This window comes from Zonotrichia leucophrys, chromosome 5, assembly GCF_028769735.1.
Source record: "Zonotrichia leucophrys gambelii isolate GWCS_2022_RI chromosome 5, RI_Zleu_2.0, whole genome shotgun sequence".
In the NCBI taxonomy this organism is placed as follows: Eukaryota; Metazoa; Chordata; class Aves; order Passeriformes; family Passerellidae; genus Zonotrichia; species Zonotrichia leucophrys.
Window position 1 is genome coordinate 1,015,916 of NC_088175.1, and position 27,157 is coordinate 1,043,072.

At 47.2% G+C, this 27,157-nt stretch overlaps 1 protein-coding gene across 2 annotated transcripts in view; it reads left to right on the forward strand.

Moving 5' to 3' along the window:
* Window positions 1–26,654, forward strand: part of PRKCH (protein kinase C eta) — a 116,889-nt gene extending 90,235 nt beyond the window's left edge. For both annotated transcript variants that reach the window (XM_064713782.1, XM_064713783.1), the window contains exons 11-14: window positions 7,182–7,320; window positions 8,196–8,384; window positions 24,168–24,311; window positions 25,644–26,654. In XM_064713782.1, coding sequence (XP_064569852.1) covers window positions 7,182–7,320; window positions 8,196–8,384; window positions 24,168–24,311; window positions 25,644–25,790 — 619 coding nt within the window. In that variant the 3' untranslated portion in view covers window positions 25,791–26,654. The remainder of the gene's footprint in view (window positions 1–7,181; window positions 7,321–8,195; window positions 8,385–24,167; window positions 24,312–25,643) is intronic.
* Window positions 26,655–27,157: the final 503 nt, after the last annotated feature.

Sequence of the window (27,157 nt, forward strand, 5' to 3'; positions counted from 1 at the left end):
CCAGTAATGGCTCTGGCTCGTGGCTGCCCCATTTCACACGTCCCCCATGTCTTTTTGCCCTTGTAAAGCTGCCTTTGGACACTGTCATCAGCCCTCTCAGAGCTGCTGTGGGTGCAGTAAAGGGGAAGTTTGTGGGTGTGCCTGACCCCAGAGGACTCAGTGAGGTCCCACTGGGTCTGTACCACCAGCCTGGGGCAAGCTCTGTGATCATCTCTGCTGGTGTGCCCAGGGTTTTTTGGCTCTGCCTTTATACTTGAGCCTACCACTCTTGTTTTAACTGGAGGATGAATCAGCAGCAATGAAATCCTGTGAGTAATTGTGTTAATCTTCCACAGGTGCCCTTCTGAAGTGCCCAGAGGCAGGGGAGGTGGGAGTGCTGGTGCTTCAAACCACCAGAGAGGTCTTGGATGCTGTGTGATGCCATCTCCTGTGCTGGAAGAGAAGCCAGAGCCTTGGGCACTGCTTTGTCTCCAGAGCAGCAGCCCGGGGTTGGGCAGGAGAGGGCCAGGGCTGTGATGTGGGCTGGGAGCTGCTCCCAGGGAGCCCCTGCAGGCAGGAAGGGTCAGGCAGATGGACAGCCAGCAGTGCTGGGTGCCAGCCCATCTCTGCCAAAAACCCCACGGTGCTGCCTTCATGCAGGCAGAATGCCTGTAGGAACTTGTGCTTGTGCTTGAAGGGCTGCTTGACTTTAAAATAACAATGACAGAGCACTTCTGGATGCAGTGCTTGCTAGTCTGTTTAGGCTGAACAGCAACAGAGCAAGAATCAGACTTACCCCCTGAGTGTGCAAGGCTGATACCAAGTGCCTTTGGACATCCTGAAGAGCACAGATCAGGTGTGAGGATCTGTCTTGGGCTAACTCCACTCCTGCCCTTGCCCTCAGGCACTCCTTGGCCATGTGCTGTGGTGAGAGCTTCCAGCATGTTCCAGTGCTGTGTCTGACCCTGGACCCGAGTCCATATTGCATCAGGCTGTGACATCTTGTGTTGCAAGAGAGGTGGAGCCTGCTTTGGAGGCTGAGTATCCCTAATCCATCACACCTTTATTCCAACACATGGCTGCAGAGCATTCCCTAAGGTCTGAGTGCCAGCAGGGTGGGTTGGCTGAAGCACAGACAAGGCAGGAGGTTCTTGTATTCTGCCACATTCCCCTCCCAGCTGTCTGAGGAGTCTGCAGGATGTGCTGTGGTGGGATGGGGCTGCAAAAACCCCAGGAATGGTGCTGGGCTCCTGGCTGGAGCCCTGCTCACGTGCTGAGGTGGCTGTAGGATGGAGCTTTGCCACAAGCCTCCTCTGGCTCCCATGGCCAGCCAGGACAGGCACCTGTCTGCTGCTCAATGGCCCAGCAATGAGTGTGGATTTCAGTGGAGTTTCACTTATTTGTACCACTTACCCCGAGTCTGAGTTGGATCCTTGAATCATTATATCACATTTCTGCTATTGCTTTCTTTGTGAGAAATGAGAAGGTCAGCCTGGTGCCATCGTGGCTGTATTTACAGTCCCTAAACACTGAAGTCTGGTCAGATTTTGAAAACAACTGGTTGTTACGCCAATGTAGAAGGGCACTTGCTATATTTCATTCCTACTTTCTGATAATTAGGAATTACAAATATCTGGAGAGATCTTCCCCTCATTTCTGTCCTGTGACACTGCACTGCAGGTTGCAGTTTGCTGTAGCCAGGCTGTCTGTGTGGCTGGCAGTGGTCTGGGTGGGTTTCACCTCAGAGGTTGTTTGGAAACCAAAATAAATGTTTTCTTTACCCAAAGGAATGTTTTTCAAGAAAACAAAGAGTTGAAGTTATGTTTTGAGTCCCTGTGTATTTTGACATTATTTTGTGCAGTGCTGGAGATGGATGGAGACTGAATCCCATGGGATTTTGGGAATTGTGCTGGGAAGCTGCAGGTGTGTAAAGCAACACTTTCCATCTCAGCCTGCTATGCCCAGTGGTGTGTGTAAATACTTACACACTGTTTATATGCTGGGTAACAACAGTATCCTACCTCTTTTTATTTGGCAGCAAAACTCAGGATTTCAACTCTTTTTCTCCAGCTTGGTGCAGCTTGATCCTTTTCTGATGTCAGCTTAGTGGCTCCCTTTATCAAAGGCCAGTAACCTGGTGTTTTATTTGTGATTTCAGTGCTTCCTCCTGCCCTAATGATGTGCCTAAGCAAATACCAGCAGCTCAGCCTGGGTTTAGCTCTGGTAGAATATGTTGCAGGTGTCAGCTTCAGCCTGTATTTACTGCTGCCACTCAGCTCTACCACTGCCTAGGACATGCTTATCTCTTCCTTGGGGCTGTGAGAGTGTGAGGTTCTGGTTGTAAAAGCCAACTTGATCATAGAAATAAATAATGTTTGGTTGTTATTGGAAAAATGTGGATTATGTGATCCATTTTCTGTGAGGGAATTTATAAGCAAGTTCTCTACAACCCAAGACTTACAGTAGAAACTGCCTTAATTCCCAAAGTGGTATGAAATCTTGGGGACAAAATGTGGAGATCCCTAGTTCAAAGCTTGTGGGAATAGATTCATGAAAATAACTATTTTCTTTGAGTTTCCTAACTGAGTCGCCAAGATGGAAAGAAAGAAAATAATTTTATGGATCCAAAATAAATGCTAAGGCTTTTTAAAAGCAATTATGTATATTTTGTTGTTTTGTTTTTTTGTTTTTTTTTTTTTTTTGCAAATCTAGACAGCACTGGTTTCAGGTAAAAGGAAGTATTTTAGTTTGGATGTTCCTTATGAATGCAAAGGAAAATGGGAAACATTATCAGCTTCACAAGAGTATTTAGGGCTTTACATAAAACTGAGACCTCCATCTGTTCTCCTCTTTATTTAATCAAAGTATGGGTTTAAATCTGTTGTCCACTGTATTTGGAGCAAAGCCTCCAACTTGAAAACTACTGCCTTTTCCTTAACTGTCTTACCAACTGTGCTATTCTGCAGGTTGTACATCTTTCATTCTCCTCTGTTGAAGTTGGTTCATTAAAAAAAAAATTACAATGCTTTTGGAGCAGGAGTTGGAAATCTGTATTACTTTGGCTACCAGAGCAGGCAATAGAAATGCATTTTTCTGCATCGTGATGGAGATTGCAGTATTTTTGTGAAGTAAAATGACTTCAGCAGAAGAGGTGGAGAAAAATTAAAATCTCATCCCTGCTTGCAAAGGGACTTGAATGCACATTTGCTCACCCAGGTGTTTCCAAGGAGTGTCTAAAGGGAAAGTTTTCCCTTCAGAAAAGCCAAAATCACTCATTTAGCTAATTTCAGGTTTGGGGATTTTGTTTTTCATTGTGTATTTTTTGAAAACCATTTGGCTGGAGTTCCATGTTAGCCACACTTACCTTTGTGGCTGGCAGCATTTGCATTGGGATGGGAGCACCAGGCTTTAATGAGCTTTAAACTGGACCTTTGAGATCAGCAAACCTTGGGATAACCTCGAGGGGAGGCAGGAAGCCAGTGTCTGCCACCCTTACACCTCTGGATCCTTACTACATGTACAGCCTTTACCAAAACAGGGTGATGAAACCAAAATAAGGAAAAAACTCCCCAAACTTCATCCTTTCAAATACAGTTTCTACATCAGGAGTGAGATGGCAGGTACGTGTATCACACACATTCCCTGGCAAAAGTCCCTGGTGCAGGGAAATTGCATTTGACAGATGCTTGGGAAAAGGACCAGATCATCTGCAATTGTAATTCTGGTTTTTTTACAAACGTCAAACTCGAGCAGCAGATGTGCAAAGAACACCTCTCCCAGTGAGTGACACTGAAGCAGCTCATTTTGTCATTTCTTCTGGGTCTAGACTAAACAAGGCCATTAAGCCAGGGTGCCATAGCTGAGGGTGAGGACAAAGACAGCCTTTTCTGAGTCAGGATGAAGCCTGTTTTCCAGAGAGGCTTTGCCAGTGAGAGGCAGAACCTCAGCTGGACCTTAGAAACGCAGCCTCAGACAACCTCTGTGCCGTTACTGCTTCATGGAACTGCTAAAAATATTGGATGGAAAATGCAAGTATTAAGGAAATGAGGTAGATTTGGCCTTTCTGAGCTGGATGGCTTCCAGTTTCATCAGCTTCCCGGAATCCTTGCTGTGAAAATGAAGAGCTCCTTGTAAATCTCGGAGAACTGTCAGTGTTTTTCCTCTCATGTGGCCGTGCTGGCTTATGGGTAGACCGGCCAGCATCAAGCAGTGAGTTCAGAGCTCACAACTGCTGGGATGGCTTGGGACAAATGCTCAAACCACAGCTTTCCCAGGGATTTATCTTATGGGGCAGCCAGAGAGAGGCTCCAGAGGAGCCCATGGCTGATGCTGCCACTGTGCTGGCCCACAAGACCTCTGAGAAGGAAGTGTAGGATGGTCTCCTGTCACCTTGCTGAGCAGAGAGCATTGAGCAGCCTTCTGTGGTCATGGGAGGTCCTCTTCTGAAAGGATCTGCACGTAGCCAAGGGCAAGTGAGAGCCAGAGTAACGTCACATTACAGGTTATGTGAAAATAGAAAATGCGAGTGTTGGGTTTCGCACTGCTGGACAGGAGTCAGGAGGAGACAACAGACACTGTTAATGGGTTTAACGTGCAGTGTGGAGGAGCCAAGGGCTGGAGCTCTGCCTCGTGTGGTTAGAGCTACCCAGAGAGAGGCAGACAGTTTAAATTTAATGGTAATTACAGAGCCTCTCTGGGAGGACACAGCCAGCACAGCACTCTCACACCTGCAGGGCTCCTGCCATCTCAGAGCTGGGGTGAGCATGGTACCCTGAGCAGCTGACAGGGATTTGGGACATCTGCAGCATGTCCTTGGGGCAGAGGTGATGTGCTCAGCAGAGCTGGCCCAGCCTGTAGCTGTCTCTTGCCTCTGCTCTCCCACATTTGGGACTGTGTTTCTGCTGGCTCACATGTAAGGATGGTGTGTTTTGAAGTGTTCCAGGACGTGGTGGATGTTTCAGGGGACAGAAGGAGGTTTGCTAGGGGCATCTCCAAGCAAGTGCACCAAAATTCCCCTTCTAGCTGTATCTTTAGGGGTGCACCACAACAGTCAACACTGCCCAGGACCGAGAAGGTGTTTGCTGCATTTAAACCCAAGCCAAGAATAAACTGTCCATTTCAGCCACATCGTGCTAGATTCCTGAAAACAAGGCCTGCCTTCATGCTTGGAGGGCTTCCTTGCCCTGCCAGGAACCACAGGGAAGAGCAACAGGAGCTTTGGCTGTAAACTACTGCTGAAGATGGGCTGTCATGGGCAACCACGCACAAACCTCTCCCTGTGCTCCCCTAAAGCCTTTCCAGGACAAGCCTTTGCCCACATGCCTCAGCCATCATTTGTGATTCTCAGAAGGGAAAAAATAAGTGTGTCCTGCTGAGAATCCCGCCCAGAGCAAACACTGCAGCCTGAAACAGGCATGGGCACTGTCCTTGGCATCCAGATTTCACTGGGCAGCTCGTGGGCCTGCTGGGAAGGGCAGCAGTGCTGCACAAGGGTTTTTGCTGGCTTGTGCTGCCAAGCCATCCTAAAGTTCAAGAGAGAGGATGTGTGATCTTGTGATTATGATCCTTCAGGAAGCTGGTGTTCAGCCTTGTCTCTGGGGGATGCCGGGCAAATTTCTTAACTTCTATCCTTTGCTTTCCCATCCATTCAAAAGAGGATAAGAATACTTTTCCTTATCTCTTCAGCAGAGGATGTGGCTCTGATTGTCTTACACAATGTGTCCTTGATCTTTCCAGGGCAGCTGAGGGAGGGCTGTCTGGAGTCCCTTGGGCTGTGGAAATGCCAGTGCACAGCAGAGCCGTCAACCCCCTGATTGTCACTTTAGGATCATAGATGGAGGATAAACAGGATCAAGCTGGATTCAGATTTCAGCTCAACCATAGGTTTTTATATTGATGTGGAGATGTCACCACTGCTGTTACCACCCTTCCTAGGGAAATAGATATCCAACCAAAGGGCAAAATGGATCTAGAGCCAACATGAAGGGGTTCTGATACCCTAAAATGTATTTAGTTTTGGCCATGATGTGGGTATCAGAATGACTTTGAAGGTGGCTTTGTCAAGCTACCCCATCACGGTGCTGCTGTGATGGCTCTGGGCAGCTCTTGGCCCAACAGCTGAGACAGTTCGAAAAATGAGCTGTGACCTGTTTGTGCTGCCATCAGAGCTCCTCTCCTGCATCTGCAGTGCTGCCTGCAGCTTGTCTGGCAGCTGCAAAGCAGAGGTGCTACGAGCTGGTGTATTTTCAGGCAGGCATTGCCTAAGTTGCAGATGACCCCGTGGTGTTCCTGACAGTGCTTCTGGCTGCAGGTTGTTCCCTTGGGCAATCTCAGGGTCAGGCAAACTTTGTTAGGTCTCTGTCATTGTGGCAGCTCTGCTTTCCATGAGGAGCTCCCAGGCTGTTAGAGGGGATGTACTGGGAAAAGTGTCCCCCTGCAGCTTGTTGGGCTGCAGGTCTCTTGTGACAGGGACAAGGAGGTCCCCACTCCAGTGAGGGCTATGGGGGATGTTCACTGCTTATGCCAGTGCACAGCTGGAATTGATACAGCTGGGAGGACTTTCAGAGTTTGCCTTATGATGGAGGCATCCTGTGCTGCCTGAAGGTTCCCCCTGCCCATGCGGAGTGATGTCAGTAGGGAGTTTCTTCTCTTCTCAGCTTCATGATGCTCCAGGTGGGGTTTATCACTCAGGCTGATAACAAGGAGGTCTGGGACTGAAGCCCCAAGACCTCAGGAGAGTAGGGAAGGTGCTTGCCCTGTGCAGAGGCCTTGCTGGGCTCCCCAGCCCCAGTGTCTGCTACAGAGCAGCTTTGCTGAATCAGAGTGCAGCCTGTGTGCAGCATTGTGCTGCATCATAGCATCCTTACACAATCTGACAGCTCTGCAACCTCTGCTCCAGTGAGTCCCTGAGCTAAGTGGGCAGGAGCCCTGCCAGCCAGGTTTGTGGTGTGTTTGGAAACCCATGTGGGCAAACTCCTGCAGCACCTGCCCACATTAAATGGCACTGGCAGAATAATGCTTCTTCCTCCCTCCCTTTTGTAAGAGATGAAGCAAAGGAAAACCTCTCCTGCACAACTTCTGTTAATTTTTTTATGATGATGAGGTTTGCCCAGGTTGCAGGTTGAGCTTCTGAGGCCTGGGATGGTGCCTGCATCTGTGTGGGGCTGCTCCAAGCACACAGTGACTGAATATTCTCATTTCAGGGACTTGAAGCTGGACAATGTGCTGTTGGACTATGAGGGGCACTGCAAGCTGGCAGACTTTGGAATGTGCAAAGAGGGCATTCGTGATGGCATCACCACAGGCACCTTCTGTGGCACTCCAGACTACATTGCTCCAGAGGTAAGGAAACCTCTCCTTGGTCAGGAAAATGGGCACCATGGGAAAAGTGTAGGTTGGCTTTGGAACTGCCAGTGTCTTTGGCTTTGCCTTATTTGATTACTGAGCTCAGGGTTTCCTCCTTAGATGTATTATCAGCCCATTGTGCAGTAAAGCATGAGGAATTCTTCAGGCTGCTGTATGCACCAAAATAAGCCTGTATTTTTCTCTAGAAAATATGAGGTGAAAAATGGAAATACGGCCACAAAAATCTTGAGAGGCACATACAGATGCTGTCCCAGCTTGATTTGAAAGGAGATTGAATTCTCCTTCGCTCCACAGTTCCTTTTTCTACCTCCTCACACTCCCTGTCATTCCCCAATCTCGCTACAAACTTAATAAACACCTCTTTAAGGAGCAGCTGCCCTCCAGATGCTGCCAGATGTTTCAACAAGGTTTCACATCCTTCAACACAGTTGAATTTCTGTCTGTGGTTGATGTTTGCACCATTCCCCCACACTCACACTGTTCCCCTCTCCACAGAGCCTTGCAGTAGGAGCCAGGTGGGTGTTTTCTTCGCAGGGGCAAGGGGAAGGCGATGCCAGCTCACACACGTGGCTGCTCAGCAGGCTTTGCTGGAGTGCCCCTTCTCCTCCAGCTCAGCCCCAGCACCATTCTAAGCCTTGCTTCCCAGTAGACTCAGCCAAGCTAATTCAGCCCTTTGTGTGCCTTTGTGCTGATCTGGGGGTTCCCAGGGTGAGATCACTTCATGTTCCTGGACATCCTACCAGAGAGCGCTGTTAGTGAGACCCTCTGCGTTACCATTTCCAAACCCTTCTTTCCTCCCCTGCTGCCATGTGAAGCTCCAGGGTTGGTGTTTGTGTCCCCCTGTGCTGCAGATCCTGCAGGAGATGCTGTATGGCCCTGATGTGGACTGGTGGGCCATGGGGGTGCTGCTGTACGAGATGCTGTGCGGCCACGCGCCCTTCGAGGCTGAGAACGAGGACGATCTCTTCGAGGCCATTCTCAACGATGAAGTTGTCTACCCAACGTGGCTGCAGCAGGATGCAGTGGCCATCCTCAAAGCAGTGAGTTTCTTTGGCTGTTTGCTCTCTGTCCTAGCTGTCTCCAGCCTAATTCCAGCAAAAGAGAGCAGGGCCGGGGTATTGGCACATAGAAATCGTGTGAGATTCTGACCCTGACCCTCCTCTTATCTGGGAGTGAAGGGTAAACAGAAAGAACATCCTGCCACACTTAGGTGTGTTTGCACAGTTATATGGTTTAGTAGCCAACCTGGCAAGCAGCGTGTGAGCCTGCCTGTGTGTCTGGGCATTCCCCTGCTTGCTTAATGATTGACAGTGTGTGGCCATCTCCCAGAACAGAAGCAGCAGGTAAATACAGGGTTTAATCAGTAGCAACCATATGGCCAAGAAGTGAAGGCTTGCTGATAATCCTCTCTGGTAATGCCAGCATCCCCCAGGGTTGCTGCCTATCTGCATGCAAAGACAGGGCTTTGATTTTTGTGTGTTTGGGAGGAAAAGAAACAGCAAAAAGTTTGAGGAGAGATGTTGCTGGTGACACTCTGTCCTTGTCCTGCCATGTATTCCCAACTTTTCCCATGAGTTCTTTTATCCACATGCCTCACATTTTTGCCTGTGCCATGGGAATTAAGCTTTTAAGATTTTGGGCTCTGTGTGAATCTAATGCACTGGAACTGCCTGGGCTTTTCTGTAAGGAATCAAAACGTGATTTATGACCACAGTGTTAAACTATGAACTGGGAGACCTAACTTGACTGTTCTGCTACTGACTTCTGCCTGGCCCTCATCACATCACCAGATATCTCTAAGAACCTTTTAGAAAGAGAAGGATCAGAGTATTCCCTTTTCTTTAGGAAGCACTGTGGACAAAGATGCATTTAAGAGTGCATACCAGTAAATATTATTGTAATAGAGGTAATAGAGGATCTAAGAAATAATTTGATAAGGTAGTAATTTATAGGAACTCATGGAGCACTGTCTCAGAGAAATGAAGTAGTCAGTGATGGGACCAGTTGAGGGAAAGAGAAGAGTTTTTAGTTGTGAAAATGTGGAAATTTTCTGCTGAGGGGTTTCTGTTGTATGTGAATGAAGCAACTGCTTCCTGTAGCTGAAAATACATCTGACAAGTTTCACCAAAGTCAACTGACAATAAAATCCACTCCTGGAGGAGTAAGAGGAGCTTTGAAATCACAGGCTGTGCTCAGAATTGATTGATTGTGATGCTGGAGGCCCTCTTGGGTTTTGGAAATAACTTGCCACGTATTTTAAATATAAACATGAACTTCAGACTCATTGCAGCTTCTGGAGCAGTGTTTATGTGGTTGAACTGGAACTCTAAGTACCTCTTAAGTACCAATTCCTCTTCTGCAGTGACAAGTACTAGAGGAGTGGATTTGTTGCAGGTATATTGCTTAATTATGAGACAGAAGTAAATTGTGGTCATGTAGATGCTTGTCATAACAGGAATCTCAGGGTGTAATATAATATGATTTGTGTTTTAGCTTCTTGATGAAATGAGTGTTTTCCTCATGCTGATAGGGCCTCCCAGAAACAGCCAGTGCAAGCTGCAGTCACCCCAGGCTGCTCTAGTTTGTGTTCAGAGCCCACATTTTAACAGCTTAAGGTCCCTTCTGTGATTAATAGACAAGGAACTTGATGAGGGGCCCTGGAGGAAAAAGGCCAGAATTGATCAGGGAGCTGGGAATTTAAATAGAAAGCATTGAGCATCTCCAAAACCCAGTCAGCTCAGTGACTGCTGGTTCCTTGCCTGAAAAACAGCCTCCTCTCCAGCCCCTCTGCTTGTCTGCTGTGTTATGTGTTGGTGACAAACAAATGGAATCAAAGCTGCCTCTGTGAAATGCACGTGCACTGCTTGCTCAAGAGAAGCACTACACTGTGTCTGCTCTGGGGAAAAAGAATTTTGGGGCATTCACCAGGAGTCTTGGGATTAACCAGTGGGAATTGACCACTGAGATGTTCTCTGGACCTTCAGCTCCTCGGTGTTCCTGCTGCCTGGAGGTGATTGCTGCATCTTATTTCACCAATTTCAGCACTGGTGATAGCTGCCTGCAGGCTGAATTTCTGCAGCTTCACAGGAGCTGCTTTTGGGCCAAGAGCTTTTTGTTCACTGGAAGAGCTCCTTCTTTCCTCCTTTCCTTCTTACACTGAGTTCTAAAGAAGCATCAGAGCATGTTGGCTTTAATGGGAAGGAAACATCCTGTCAAGGGATTGTCTGGGGCTCTAGATTAAGATGAAAACCACACACACAGACACTTTGATTTCTTTTGAATGATAACAAATATTATCACTGCTGAGGAATTACAATTTTTATTATATTTTTGATAATGTTTGGTCAGTATTTTTAGGAGTTAGTCTAACAAAGAGTGGTAAACCTGTTTTTTTTTTGAGAAAGACGGTAAATTTTCTAGCTACTAAACATGTAGATTTTCTTTTATACACACTTTTGATGCTAATATTTCTCTTAGATGCAGCATTATGACTAAATGAGCATCTTCTAATTGCTATTTTGTTTTTCTCCAACAAAACATGCACTTGAGCTCTCTGATTTAGAGCAGCTGTGACAGTGCTTTCTAACCATGATGCTAAGAGCTCTGGAAAATCAGCATCCAGCTACTTCAGAGACATAAATGATTGTAAGTAATTACATGGCATGGGAAGCCCATGGAAGATCAGGGAATTAAACCTGGATTCTCTTGTATTGCAGGCTAAGGCCTTAGTAGCCTTAATAACTGGATTATCCCCTCACTAAAAGTTCTGCTCTCTAACCTTGAACAGGACTAGTGAGAATTCTCTGAGTTTGAATGGTGCAAAGCTCTGAAATGAAAATCAGATTGTTGGGTGTACTTGGGTACAGGTGCTTAGAGATGCTCTACAAATAGATATATCTAGGTTTAGAAAGCACTGGGTCCATCTGCCTTTGTGAAGAGCTTCATTTTAAACAAGGATAGGAAGTTTTAGTACTCATTTCACAAATGCTCTTGCCTTGTTTGGCTTTCATTTTGCGTAATTGCATTTCACCAATTTCCCCCCATCAGAAACCACATGATTTCTGAAGATTGCACCCTGTTCATCTTTGCAGTTTCTTGATAATAACAAAACTACGTTTTTTAGGACCTCATTTACGTCACTGGGTGTTCCTGGAAGGTTTGTGAACACTGCTACCAAGGAAAACAAAACTAACCTCAGTGCCCTGGGACTTTGTATAGAATTGAAAGTGGAAATATTTGTGCTCCAGAAAAAAACCTTTTTATCTGTTTCCCTTTCTAATGTTGTATTTTTTTGTCCTTGAAATTTCCCCCGGAGGGCTGGGGAGGGAGTAGGACAGAGGTAAATCAGCAAGTTTTGATGGAGTCAATATTCCCAGAGGAGGAAAGCTGAACATCTCACTTGTGTACCCTGCCCTGTGTGAATGTGTCACTGGGGCATTCAGGTGCTGATGCTTCAGGCTAGCAGGAGAGGACTCAAACTGAGCTCTCCTCTGCTTGTGTGAGCAAGCCAAACTGGGCATGGGTTTGCTTGTAGGAGCAATAAAAGTGCAGAAGAGAAGAATTGCTGCTGAATGGATCCAGACCATTTCAGCTTATCCTAGACATAAGTTTTCCTTTTATTTTAATTCTTAATTTCTCCATTGCCCTAACTGAATGCAGTTACAAGGAGCTATTGGGTTTCTGTGTGTCAAATAAATTATTTCAAATACTCTTTTCCATCAGCTGACAGAGCAGTCAGGGTCTGATCATGGAGAAACTGTGTGAGCATGCAGAGAGCTAAGACTGCTGCACCAAATCTCTTACAGGGAGAGTGCAGCTAGAGATTACTTTGTTACAGCCTATCAATATTCTGAATTTGTTAATTGTCACCACCAAAAAGTGCTGGAGCAGAGAGGGGAGCTTTCCAGGCAGGCTGAAGCTTTGGGATTCAGCTGAGTGAACTGCAAAATGAAATACAATCCTCTTGCTTCCCATAAGGGGGGTGGGTTTTTGGCAGCCTGTTTCACTCACTTTGTGCATGCCTTTCTCAAATGCAGTTCAGCCACCCTGCCTGGCTCACAGGCAGCTGAGTTTGAGGGCAGAATGGAGGGACACACTGAAAATCAGGTCTCGGGAAGTTGATAGTGTAATGGGCAGCAAATTCCCCAGGAAAGCTGCAGGGATTTTCCTTTCTGAGCGTGGTTTCAGATGAGGAGAGAAGGGCTCAGCCTATGGAGTCACTCCATGGACTGGTGATCTCAAGTAGCAGTGCTTGGCCCAAAGGCTTGGAAATTTGGATGAGAGATTGCAGCTTAGATGTTTTCACCCTCAGAGCCTGGTAACAGCAGGGGCTGGAAAGCAGCATCTCCCTAGGGAAGTGTTATCACTGCTCTGCCTTCTGCACCCTGGATTTTCAAATTCCTGTCACAGCTGAGTCTGCTCAAGCCAAGGATGTCTCTTGGCATTTTTATGCTAACCCCCAGTCTTAATGAGAGCTCTGAAACACTTCTGGCCTAGCTGAAATGCTCCCTCCAAAAGTGAAGCTTAGGCAGCCTTGCCTGTAGCTTTCAATTCCGGGGACACAAATGAGACTGAAGCCTGTTCTTGCTCCAGCTGGGTAAAGACATGCATTTTGAAAAAAACACTGCTGGAGTTAAGAGAGTGGGCAGAAGTGGTTATATCCACCTCCAAGTGGGTTTTGTGTGAAAATAAACACCAGACAAGAAAAGAAGAAGGTGCAGAGGAAGTTTGCTGTGGTTTTAGCAGCCTGTGCTCTCTCTCAGCACAGGTGGAGCAGCACTGGGGAGCCCAAATGCCCCTGGATTAGTGTGAAGAGTGAGAGGGGTGGGAAAGTGAAAGAGTTTGGCTGAGGGTAAGCATGAGAAAAATTGCATCAGGACTACAATGCCAAGGATGCAAAAGTAAAACTTGAGCTGTGTTTCTAGAGAACAGCAGCCTGGAAGTGACTCAAATGGTCTGGTTGAGTGAACTCTCTCCTGCTTTGTGTCACTGAGTTCCTTTCCCCCTGCAGACACCACTGAGACTTTGTTCTTGCAGAATTGTGTAAAATCCCCTTTGCACTGTCAGGGTAACTCCAAGAGGCTGTCCTGGCTGGGAGGGGTGCTTCAGACTCAGCTGCAGCAATAATGGTGCTCTGGGGGTCAGCAGGGTCCTGCTCTGATGATTAGTGTTTTATGGACTTGTTTCTGGCTGTCAGACCACAAGGTAAGGAAGTTGGGATTTCCTGTGTGTACCCATGTGCATACATAGAAATAAGTTTGGTGGAAGTTAGGAAAGTGTGTGTATGTGTATGATTTTCTTCTTCCCCAAACTTGCAGCTGACACTAGGTGAGGAAAAACTGTATTTGAAGGGTACCTTTCTCTGTCCCTCCTTGTAATGAAAAGGAGCAGTGTTTCTCATCACTTTTCAGGGATGATAAAGTGAGATAAATGTTATTACTATGTTTGTGTGTATGAGTTGAATCCAGGATTCCTGAGGAGTACAAGTTGTCATTCCAAAGAAATGCTGAGGAGTGAATACCTGAATACCTATGTCCCATGTGGTCAGTGCACAAGGCAGCCCAGTTTGGCTGGATGCAGGATGAGAGCTCCAGCAGAGCCCCTGGAGATTCAGGCTGTGCAGGCACCTACCAAAATGAGGGCTGAGAAGTAAAGAGAGGAGGGATCACAGAATGGTTTGGGTTGGAAAGAATTTTAAACTCCATCCAGTTCCAACCCCCTGCCATGGGCAGGGACACCTTCCACCAGACCAGGTTGTTCCAAGCCCCACCCAACCTGGCCTTGAACACCTCAGGGATAATTCACAGCTTCTCTGGGCATCCTGTGCCAGTGCCTCACTACCCCATGGCCAATAACTCCTTCCTTATATCTCATCTATATCTCTTATCTCAGTTCAAAACTGTTCCCCTTGTCCCTATCTGCCTGTGTAAAAAGTCCCTCCTCCTCCTTTTTACAAGCTCCATTTTAATACTGAAAGTATCCACATACAGATAAAAAGGAAAATTCCCTGGGACTTCATCCAGGGCTTAATTAAGGAGAGAAAGCAAAGTGAGCTGCCCACCCTAAGGGTACCACCCTGAGTGCCCAAACCCCCTTATTTTCAGAAAGGCTGAAATGCTCTGTGCTGAACCAGACTGGCCCCAGCACTGTGGGCAAATTGAAAATGCCTTGATGAGGAGAGGAGGCAAAGGGATGGAGCTCTTACAGCAGAAGGACTTAGAGACAGATTTTTTGATGTAATCAAAGCAAACAGTCTGCTGTGACAGAGGAGTGGAGGGGAAAGGGCTGTTCCAAACTGCTGACGAGGATGTCTGAATTCAGGAGAGGTGTGGATGAGCCCAGCTGCCTACTTGCTGCAGCTGCTCACCCCTGACATCAGCAGGAGGGTGAGGTCCTCTGGACTTTGGAGAGCTTTATTCTGTCCATATTCTGCAGTTGTTTGGGGTTGAGCATCTCTGGACAGGGGAAGATCAGAAGCAGCTGCCTCCTCCCTCAGCACATCACTCATTCCAACATCTCTGTGCTTTCTGCTGCCCTCATGCCTCACCTTTTCCCTAAGACCTGGGCAGTCACTTTGGCCCCTGTGTAAACTCAACCAAACCCCATTGTTTGTGCTTCCCAGCCCTCTCCTGAGCACCTCCAAGGAGTGAAAAGAGGCAGCCAGATGCTGATGGTGCCCTTGTGTCACCCTGCTCAAGTTGTGTCTCCCCTTCGCATTTGTATCCTGCAGATCTGGGCCAGGTTGTTCCTTTCCAAGTGACAGAAAAAGGCAGATAATCTGTTTCCCATTCAGTGCTGGAATAGACAGAATGAACTTGTTTCTGAATGAACCAGATGTATTTTTTAGGCAATGTTTAAAAGGAAAAGGATGGTGGTGGACCCACTGAAATCAAAGAGGGAGCTGGATGAGCTCATTGCTTTATCCTCAGAGCTGAGGAGCCTGCTAAAAAAGGCAGATAGATATTAAAAGGGCCTTCAAATGCCAATAAATTATTCTCCTTGGCATCTCTTCAGAGTTGGCAGTCTCCATAAATTCCCTTGCACAATTTGATTAAGCTTTGGCTTTCAGCATGAGGCTGATATTTAAATCTCTCTGTGAAGCTCCGTGCTGGATCTGTGTACACATTTTTCCTTTATTTTGTTTTTCAGAAATGCTTTCATCTTGCATTTCCTGGTTGGCTCCACAGCCACTGCTGAAGAAGCAGGGCTCTGGAGCCTGTTGTTCCCCAGCTGGGGAGGAGCTCTGCAGTTTTAAATAACCATTTCTGCCATAAACACACCGTGCTGAGGTGACAGGGCTGTGCCCCACCACCGGTCGCCTTCTTACCTCTTTTGCCTTGCACATCCATATCTGTAACCTGCTGTCTCTTACTCTTTCCCTCCTAACTTTTAAAAAGCAAACAGCTTTCCCTAGTAATTTTAATCTCTTCTGTTGATTGATCACACCTTTTTCTCAAGCACCCCTCTTCCCCACAGTGTCCAAGCTCCTGAATAATTCATTTTGAAAGAAAACTGCAGATACCTGTATAGAGCTTACAAGGCCAAATTCATCTTGAAACAATCATTAGGTCTTTTACCATTCCTTTTCCAACAAGCTGAAATTAGCTTCTCATTTAAGTCTACTTTGTGCAAGCTCAGATTTCCTTCAGAAAAAGCTCCTAAAGCAGCCTGGTGTGACTCATCCTCCTGTTCCTGCCAGGGATGGGGGAAGGTGAAGGTGAATTCATAGTGCCAACATTGTCTTCCCCATCTTTTTTCCTCCTTACTCCCTGGTGCTCAGGAAGGAGCAATTCCCATGTCTGAGCCTAAGACTTGTGGCCCAGGCTCCTTCCCCAGCTCTGCCATATCTAAACTGATTTTAAAGACCCACAAAAGGGGTTTGGTGAAGTCCATTAAAATCCAGTTTTGGGGCAAATCCTAAGGATTCCTTTGAGAACCTGTGTCCAACCTGGATTTGGGAATGATTGCTGCTGCTCTGGCTGTGCAGCCCTGGCAGAAGGGGCCAGTCCATCTAACTGGGAGGTCTTCACACTGTGACAGAGGTAACAAAACTCTGACTGACTGAACTGTCCAGGGCTTTAGGTCTTACTCATCCCTCCAGCTTTGAACTTTATGACGTGCTGTGTCTTCTCAGGAACTTTAAAATTAAAAGAATTTAAATATAACCAGGACTACAAGAAAAAAAAAAAAAAAAAAAGCTCCTTTGAAGTATTTTTTTCTTTATTGGACTTTACAGGTTTGTTCAGGGCACTTTAGTCCCCTTTGTACTTGACCCTATGTAAATAGACCACCCAGGGTTGTGTAACAGATTCCCAGTTCCTCTTGACAGGACTATCAGAAAAGGATTAATTGTTTTCCCCTGCAACCCAAGGGAGATTTTACTCCTGCTTAAAATGAGAGTGGGATCATGCTCCCAGTCTGTTAATAAGTGTGATGCTCATTTTGCCTTCATGTTTGTGCTGCTCTGATTGATGTATTGATTTAGTAATGGACCTGCATATCCCCATGCTGTACCTGTAGCCTGGCTGTGGTAATTGAAAACCAGCAGCAGGATTTTGGTATTGTCTGAGCAGCCCTGCAGCTGGTGACCCCTTGAGGGTGAGTGCTCAGTTCTGGAAGCTCAGCTTTCTGAGGTGTCATCCTGACTAAAACCTTTGTCAAATATTCCATATAGCAAATGACTGAAATTAGTGTATACTTATTATTACTGACTACAGAAGTAGCAAAAGCAGAAGTGTCAAAAATCAGTAGTTATCCTCAGGAGCCAATGCACTTGATACTTGTGGCCTTTTTATTCTGCATTAGTGTTGGTGAGTGGGGAGAGGCAATGAAACAGGTAGGTTTTAGCACAGTGAGGAAGTCTGTAGCTGTTCAGACAGCATTTCATTGTGGTAGTCAGCAAAGTCTCATCAGTTCACACCCCTGGGAGATCTGGAGCCAGATGTGTCTGTCCCACATGGGAGTTGCTCTGCCCACCTGGGTTTATTTTGCTAGTCAGCCCACCTTGGTTTATTTTGCTGTTCTCTTGCTCAGCACTGTTTGCAATCCAGTTAATCCTTCTTGTTCCCTCGAGCTCTGTCTGGGCAGCATCAAGCAGCCATTTCTGTACCAGGGGAAAGTGAGATCAAATTTATCTGCTTAATACCCACTGCACTGACATTTTGTCCTTCTTGCCTGGGGCTGGCACACTGGACATGTGACTTCTGTCATGCTTATTGTTACATTCTTCTGGCTTTTAGGGAGCTGGGCTGAAGGCTTATTTTTACCTCCCTTCCCCTTTTTATCTGGAAAAGGAGATAACAGATATTTCACACTCTGTCTCCTCCTCCCCCCTCTCCTTTAAATGCTTTCAGGGCAGTCTTGTACTTCTGAACCCTGGACCTTGTACTTGCTGGACCTTCTCTGCACTGAAGGATTTCACCTGCTCCCAGTTTGGGGTGGGCAGGGCTGCAGCAGGGGGGTGCCCACACCCTCTGGGGGCACATCCTGCCCCAGCACCACTGAATTGCACTGGTAGCAATCTTCCAGCAACTGATCCCTCTGTGTGCAGGAGAGGAGCAGAAACACCACATGGCTCTGATGTCTGCAGTCAGAGCAAATCCCCACATGAGACGGGTGGCTTTTGGGAGAGCCACAGTGAGTCCAGGCCTGCTCTGAGCAGCACAGGGCTCAGGGAAGGTCAGGAAGGAGGATTCCAGGTTCCAAGAGCCTGGCTCACAGGCACTGCCCCAAGCACAAGGACTGCATGGGACAGCTCTCTGACCTCACCTTGTAGTGAAACTGTGCCTCCCTCCCCTCCTGCAACCCACTGGTGTGTCCATTTCCCTCTCACATGGGGAAATGAGGCACATTTGTGAGCATCACCTGGCAGGATTGGGATGGAGGCTGATGGGAGCTTTGCCCAGGAGAGTGAAAGATAATTCTGGCTCAAATTGAGCAGCTTTGTATTTAAAAAAACAAAAAAACTCTTGGCTTCCAGTCATTAAAAATAATACAGGCATTAACAGACAGAACCATAGAACCATCTTTCTTCTTTGTTTGAGGGTTAATGACACCCCAGACTGTGGGTTTGTTTGCCTTACATAATGGGCAGCCAAACTGTTTTCAGCAACTGCAGCATTCAGAGAGATTCATGTAGGGAAGCCTTAATTAGAGTAATTGCTCTATTTATATAATGATTCCCTTTTGTCTCAGATCAAATGGATCTTTGAGAAATCTTATTTCCTTTCCAGTTAATTTCTGCCCTGTTAGTTTAGCTCATGAATCTTAATGAAGAGAAGCACCTTGGGTATCTCCTGATCTCCTGCTCTCCCTCATTACTGGGGGGGAGACTGTGGGGCATTAATCTCCTGTGCTGCTGCTCTTTACTTTGGTACCGACATGAGAGAAACACCAACAGGCAAATTTTAAAACCATGAACAGGGAAATCTTCCATTCCTTTAACAGTTGACTACTGTTGACTATTACAGTGCCACAATTTGAGCAGGGGCCTGTGAGGCACAGGGTGTGATGTGGGGAGGTGACACTGAGGTACTGCCACCCTCTCTGTGACAGGCTGCCCTTGGGCTCCTGGTAAAATAAAATTATGAACTTTCCTTGGTCTCTGTTCCCTGCCTATATGATTGGGAATATCCTCCCTCTCTGCTGTGCTTGTGTTTGAAGGATGAGCTGCTGGGACACAGGATTTTTCCTACAAGGTAAATACACCAGAGTCCTGGTGGGAACTGGTGTGTTTAAAAGGTTCTTTTGTACAAGAAAGAATGATTTCTTTCTTATCCAGATGGGTGACAGTGTGAAGGGACTGGCTGAGCAGAAAGTTGTATTTCTCTTGCTGAAGTGCAGTGACAGGACTGAGCCTTGTTAATGTTTTCCTAGAACGTGATGCAATTTCACGTAATCTGTGATATTACTCATGAAATTAATTGTCCTGATGCAAGTAACACATACATCATTTGTGTAAAACCAATCAGGGATTCCAGTGTTGAGAAAGGAGACTTGCAATTCAAGGAAATAAATGCAAGGAAACGGCTGATTTGTGCAAACATCCCTGCAGTGACTCCCAAGCCATTCGACTGATTTGCAGACTCAGCCTCTTGAGACAGAAATTGCAATGCTGATGTGAGCAACACTGCAAGAGTCCACCACAGCCTTGCCCAGTGTCCTGGCAGTCCTGGAGCCCTTCCCAGCATGGTCTGAGCTGTGGGAGAAGGGGAGGACCAGCACAGATCCCCTCACCTGCTGCAGGCTGAGCTCCCAGGCCTGACACACATTTTCCACAATGGTTGGCACAGCCATGGCAGCATTTTTTCCTTGTAACTTCACGGGCCCTCTGTGGACTAATCCCCAGCTTTTAATTTCTTGTCATGGCTTGCTGCATTTTCTCTCAGTAAAGGTTTTCAAATGATCTCGTGAAGTCATGGTTTTGGCTCATGGCAGCTGCTGGTTTTGGCTGAGTGCTGCTGGGAGGGTGAGCTGAGGTCAGGGAGAGCCTTGCTCCAGTTTGCTGCTCAGCAAACTGGTGTAGCCCAAAGGATCCCAGTCTGAGGATGTCCCAAGGGGCTCCTCCTTACCCTGGGAATGGGGTAATTTCCCATGGCTGGATGTGGTCACAGAGCAAGGGCTTGACAGCCTGGTTCAGGTTTGAGCTTGATAGTGTTGGTATTGGTTTTGCTGGGAGGCATCTTGGATTTGGGTTTCTTTTTGCTCAGGAGCATCTCTGGTTTGCCGTGTTGTTGCTGTTAATTTTTTTTTCTTTGTGTTTCTTCTTTTCTTCATCTGTGCCAGAGGCTGAGGTTTGTGATGCATTCATTGTGGAGAAATAGGGATAATTAAGCATTAGGAGATGACATCTTTCCACAAAAAATCTTTCTGCTGAACATCTTTCACCACCTGCATTGGAGAGTTGTCCTTGGAAGGACATTGAGGGTATCAAACCTGTGAAGCAAGTGTCAACCTCTGGCCTTCCCAGGAATTCCAGGAACAGCAAACACTTTGTAAGACATTTTCCAGCTGTTTCTGAGTGCAGCCAAGGGGATCACAGGGAAGAGGAGCCACACTTCTGAAAAGCTTTCCCCTCTCAGCACTTCACCGCTCCTGCTGCACAAGAGCCTCTCCCATGGTCAGGACAGGGGCATGGGCTGCGGTTACTCATTTCAGAGATGGAGGCTGAGCTTGTAATTAGGATTTTCAGAAATCTTGAGCTCTTTGCTTTGCTGTTAGTGCCATCAGACAGCAGAGGCAGCATGAGATGGTCTGCCAGATGCTGCCCTGCTGCAGCAGAGAAATGTCAGTGCTGCCTCAGGCAGGGAGGAAGCAGATTCATGGGCTTTGGAACCTTTGAGAGGTCATTGGAGTATTTCGGGTTTTTCTGCCTACTGGGCAACACAAACAGAAAATTTATAATTTCTGTGTCAGTGCAGTAATTCCTGGTGAATTCAAATAGTGTTTGGGAGGTTTTGTTATTCATTTTAGTGCAAGCAGGCTTCAAAATTTCATTCTGTCATTTTGTATACCTCTTACAGCAAAGCAGGCAGCTGTTCCAGTGCAGAACATCAGTGTGTCTCTGTTGGAGTCATCATTTGCACTCCTGCAAATGATAAAAGAGTGTGATAGAGAACTGGGGCCTCTTGCCAGAGAAAGACACCCTCTTCACCAGACTGTGACAGACCTCCAAAACTCACCAGGAGATTTTATGTAAGGGAGCAGCAGCCCTGGCCATGGTTTTTCATCACAGCCCCTGTGTGCAGAGGTGTGTGTGCCCCCACAGCCTGGCTGGCCTGGCATGGTGCTGCACTGCCCAGGCTGCAGGGCTGTGTTTCACATGCCACATTGCCCAGAGCCCCATCCAACCTGACCTTGAGTTCTCCCAGAGATGAGATTCTCTGGGTTACCTCTGCCACATTTTTGCTGAAGCAGAGCAGTGTGAGTGTGGCTGCCATACAAGGGGAGCCTCTTCACGTTGTGTTCCTACTCTTGGTAGAGCTCATGGTCTGTAACTCACTTCCAAGGTGCTGCTAGCTTCCATTGGGTGCTTCCAGCACCTGGGAAACAGGCTTAGAGACTCCTCTCCAGAGTGGTTCATGATGCTGTGGGGTCACTGCAGCCCCTTGTGCTTCTCAGCCCTGTTTTTACAGAGCCACAGAGGCAGCAGCATTGACCATAGCTCAGCTCGTTCCTGTTAGAAGCAAGGAATAATTCAGAGGGGTTTTGTGGAAACCTGGCATCAGTTTCAGGAGCCAGCCAGGGAAATGTGCTCCAGCAGCAGGTGAATTTGAATCCTTCACTCTTCTCCTGCCTCCTTTGTGGGGTGGATGGTGGCTAGAGTTACCCAGCTGAAGTTTCCCAGTCTCTGGGTCCAATGGAAAAATCGAAGCTGGCCACTTGAACTTGAACAGTTTTGGTTTGAATGTTGTGTTCCCTTAAGGGATGACCTTTGCCTAATACTCATTGTCCTAACAAAAAGGGTGTTTTAAGCAGGCAGGAATGAATTTATGTTGGCTCTTCACTTGTTGCACTGGATTTCTTTGCTTGGTGCAGTTTTGGCATCACATGGAATACATCAAGCAGATAGGAATATAAACACACTTTTATATCTCAGGACTCTGAACTGGTCTGGAAATGGGCAGTTGGGTTCAGGTTTTGGTCTTATATGGTTGGGCATGAATGGGAGCCCAAGCAAAGTTTGTTGCCAGTCCCTTTCAGAGTTTATTTACTTTCATGATTATTTTTTCCCTTTCCACATTTAACAGAAGGTTCCTGGTGTGATGGAGGTGGCGATAGGGCAGGAGCCAGGAGACATGTGATATATTCCCAGATCTTTTCTCCAATTTTTTCTTGTCTTTTTGGAATGTTTCAGTCTACACTATTCCCAGCACCAGCAAGCTCTGCTCTTGTTTGAGCTTTCTAGGTGTTCCAGCAATGCAAATAAGAGCTGGTGAGGTGCAGATATCCATCTGTGGGGACAAAGAATGAATCTCCAGAGAAAGACAGGGCTGCCAAGAGGTTTTTAGTCTGTTTTGCAAAACAAAGAAGCCTAGTTCAAGGCTTGCAAAGGCTTGTCTGAACCAGGTCTCTCAGAGATTTTGGCTTGACCCATGTCTTGTTTGGAAACCAAGCTGTTTCTGGGGATATCACTATCCCACAGAAATGCTGGGGCAGTCTCTTGGGAAAGAAATTGTGTGGAAGTTCTGCTGGTAGAGAGGGAGAAGAACAGGCTGGAAGGGTTGGGGAGACACAGAAGTTCTGCCTGACCCTGGAAATGCTGCATCACCAGGGGCTGAAGAGTCCAGAGGACCATGGGGAGAGCCCAGCTGCAGCAGCCACCTCAGCTTTGTTCTGTCCTGGTCACTCCTCCTGCAAATCTGGGGGCACCTGGCAGCTCTTTCTACTGATGTTTTGGGTAGAATGCTGGAAAATGGTTCTGATCTGGAGGGTCCTCAAAGGGTTCAGGGGGTCAGGTAGAGCTGAGGGTTTGTGCTGATGCCAGCAGAGTCTGGGGTCCTACAAGGTGTCAGCTCAAGATGCCCCATCTGCTGCATCCCTGCAGCTCCCTCAGAATGGGGTGTTGGGGAGAATTATATAAATCAGGCAGTCATCTTTCTGCTCCCCACCTTCTCTCTAGATGGGGAATGACTGGACCCTTTATTCTCTTGTCCTAGGAGAGTTGGTACCTTGTGAGAGGCTCCTGCAGGCAGAATGAAGCTGGTCTCTCACCACACCTCCCCTTCTTTTCATTTCCCCATTGCTGAGATGCAGCAGACTTGGCCATTCCCAAAACAGTGACTGATTGTCTGCTTTGGCTGCCTCAGCTGTTTGCTAAACATAATGCTCTTTCATCTTGCAGGAAATCGTCTGGACACCTCCACCGGAGTGCAGCTTGCTTTATGCTGCTGTTTCAATAGGCAAATAAAAGCAGCTATTTTCCCAGTTTAAACATAACCTGATTTCTCCAGTGAATTGGAAATACTTGAGGGAGGGGGAAAGAGTGTTTATTACTGAATTTTCAAGAACTGTGATTCTAAATTAACAAGCCAACCAGCTCTTTTTCTTCCTGAGGATAGGATTCCCCTCCTCCCCTTTAAGAATATCCACAGCACTCACACTTCATCATTTTCATCAGGACCTAAAGAGCACCCACCGGGGCCTTCTCACACCATCTGTGTGATGTATGCCTTTCCTCATTGCTCCCTGGCAAGTTAGGGCACTTTGGCTGAGGTTTGAGATTTCTTTTTGCTGCCAGCAGAATAAAAATGTTACAGAATGAAATCCTTTATTGGCATTTCAGCAGCGAGAGAGGAGACGGTCACCTGTCTGCTCCCATCAGCTCAGGGTCAGAGGGCTCTAAAAGGCAGAGCCTTGCCCATTTTCCTCTGTTTCCTGAGATGACAGGAAGGAAAGCGTAGGCATCTGGCAGGGCTTCAGCAGGGAGAGCTTTAGGAAAAAGGGACAGCTCAGGATTGAGTCCAGGCCAAAGCCTGGCTGGCTGCTGGGCGGTGTTTGAGAGCAAGCTGAGAAATTAATACAGAAACAAATAATGACCAAACACACTGGGCAGTATTTGTAACACTGCAAATGATGCAACTCAACTTTCTTTCCTTACTGTGGTAATCAAAGATTTCACCAAAAGCACCAGGGAGAAACACACCCCGACCTCTTCCTCTGGGGAGCGAGTCGAGTTCCTCACACGCGGTTCCCTTACGAGGAACTTGATCAGCAGCCGAGTTCAGCAGGAAAGCTGAGGACAAACTTTTGTGTGGCTGCTGCTGGGTCGCTGTGCCGTGGCCGTGCCGGATGGGAGGGAACACAGAGTCCTTTGTGTTTTGCAGTTCATGACCAAGAACCCCACGCTGCGGCTGGGCAGCGCCGGGCTGGGCGGCGAGGGCGCGATCCTGCGGCACCCCTACTTCAAGGAGCTGGACTGGGAGCTGCTGAACCGGCGGCAGATGGAGCCCCCCTTCAGGCCCCGCATCGTACGTGGGGAGGGGGCTGGGGGAGGGCAGCCTGCGGGGGTTCCCTCTGTTTTGGCTCTGTGAGACAGGAAAGAGGTGAAGGAAGGGAGGTGAGGCCTCTGACGCTGCCTTAGTTGCTGGTTGGGCACCTGGTGAGCTGCCTCTTTTCCCTTCCATAATGGATTTTCAAAGGCAGCTCAGTGAAAAGGTGCAGATTTGTAAAAGCAGCTGCAGCAGGTTAGGCACTCAAGTACCCTTTGACTTGCCCCAAAGATTAAACAGGGTAAGTAATCCTCATCCTGCTCACTCCACCTACCCCTCACAGCAGGGCTGTCTGTCTCCTGCCCCTCTGTGTCTGTTCAGCACCCAGCACAGTGCTCCCTGCCCAGGCCACTCACCCCAGAGTCAGTGAGAGCTTTAAATGGCAGAGAGGCTGCCCAGGACACAGTGCTGGCCCTGTCCCCAGTGGTGCCACACAGCCCTGAGGATGCTGTGTGAGAGAAGAGCACTGCTCTTCATGGACAGCTCTCTGGGGTTGTCACTGTGGCTTCCTTGTCCTTCAAATCATTGCCTGGGCTGGCTTGTCTCATGCTGTGGTCACTCTGTGAGCTCTCAGTGACTATGGGTTCAGGATCAGGCACCTGGGCAGGTGTGACAGCTCAAAAGCAGAATTTCGAGTTGCCCATTAACCTGAATCAAAGGCTAAGGCAGCCTGCTCAGTCTGCCCCAAGCTGGGCAGGATCTGGGAATGTTAGACTTCAATGTCAATAAATTTTATTGACCTCAATGTCAATAAAATATCTTGCTCAGTGTGTAGGAAAAACACATGCCTCATGAAAATGTGCCACAAACCCAGTTTGTGTGTGTGCATTCTAAGCAGCCCCACTCTGTGGCATACAGCAAGGAATCCAGCACCTGGAGCCCAGCCATTTGTCTTCCCACAGCCCAGTAATTCAGAATTGTGTGAGTTTAATGGCTGGCACTAAGAGAAGTGCCCTCCACCCCCTCCCCAAGACCCAGCTGAGACACTCTGCAGATGAGGAGGGGCTGTGTGGAGTCAGCCAGTTGGGAACACAGCTGATAACTGTGCTGCCACTTGAGGGGCGGGACTGATTTATGTGTCCTGGGAAGCCCCCAGAGTTGCTGTCAGTTAAATTTGAGAGAGGTTCCCTGTCAGAACCTTCAGAGGCTGGAAAAGGCTTTGCTCTGTGAGAAGCAAGCCCAGAAAAAGCTCTCAGTCAGCTCAGCCTGGGTTATGGAAGTGATGGTTCAATGCACTCAGATACAGAGCAAGGATCAAGCAGATCATACATACTTCTGACGTGTCTTTTCTTTGTGTTCTCCATTTGACAGAAATCCAAAGATGATGTGAGCAACTTTGATCCAGATTTTATAAAAGAGGAGCCCATCCTGACCCCCATTGAAGAAGGGATCCTTGCAATGATAAACCAGGATGAATTTAGACACTTTTCATTCACCAACCCAGACCTGGTGGAATAGCTGTGGCTCTGGAGAAAGGCTGATGAGAGGACTGGGAGGAAATTAAATGAAAACCAAGTTTACCAGTAATTTCATTCTCAAGGAGTAGCAGTGCACTGACTGGCATGATACAGCAGCACTACTGTCAGTGTTACCTTACTGTGAAATTGAAACCTTCCTGTGTTTGTAGGGCTTCTGCAGCTCTTGGATCAAATATTGACAGGGGTGGAACAAACCTGATACTGTAAATAGCTGATGCAGATAGAGCATTGGATGCTGAGCTGGCTGGCTCAGCCTGAATGCCACCAGTGGATTCCAGGAGTCGGCTTGAGCATGGAACAAGTGTCTTGCAGCCCTGAGCCAAACAGACTTGTGACAATGCTGATTGTTTGCAAGACTCTTCTGAGGAGTCCCAGCACTGTCCAGCGTTTTGGAGATGTCATCCAACATCCCATGGCCTGACTGAACCAGATGTTCCCACTGACTTTACCTGTTTCCTGCAGTATTTATTTCTTTCCGAAGCACAAATGGCTCTTTTTGACACTGTTTGGGTTCCCATGTGAAATATTTCATTGTGCTGAATAGCAGAAGGAAAAAAAAAAAAAAAACAACAAATGCCCAGTGCCCCACACAGATTCTTCCAAATCAAAGGGAAGTCATGTGCTCGTAGTGTTTTACTCTTTGTGCGTGTTGAAAAGTTTTAGTGTTTGCATTCTGTGAAATGCCTTTTTACATCATGCATCTTCAATGCTCCTTTCTTTGCCTCCCAGCTGTTTTCAACTATAATATAACTTGTTGTACTGTTTATTTAGGCCCTTTCTATTTAATTATGTTACACAGAGCCCCTTTTGTGGGTTTAGTGCCTCATTAAAATTTTGATCCAAAGTGGTAGCACTTAAATTATTTGTAGTGTTATTGCAGTGGGAGCCGCAGAGCTGGCAAGCTGCTTGAAGGCAGAGCTGTCAACCAACAGGTAACACAAAAGGACAGCTTTTCTCCCATCAGAGTGATAAACCTTATCTAAAGATACACAGTGACTTGGTTTGGATTTAAGAGCTCATTACTCACAGGGCACTTCTTATCAGTTGCATCCTCAAGCTTCTGCCACAGGCAGTCTGAGATGATTTTTCGGTGCAGACTTTGGAACCCAGATGCTCTGGGAGATGGTTCTGTGTTTTTCCTGTTCTCCTGGAAGCTGGATGATTTTTCTGAAGCTCCTTGGCACACCTTTGCACTCCTTGCTGGGCTTGAAGCTGTATGACAGGTTTATAGCCTCTTCCTTGGGCAGATACGAATTTCTGGAGAAGGAGAAGGATTTCTAACCTCTTGCAAAACTGATGATGTTTGTATTGGGCTCCACACATGCTTTAACTTGAGAAAAGGGTGAG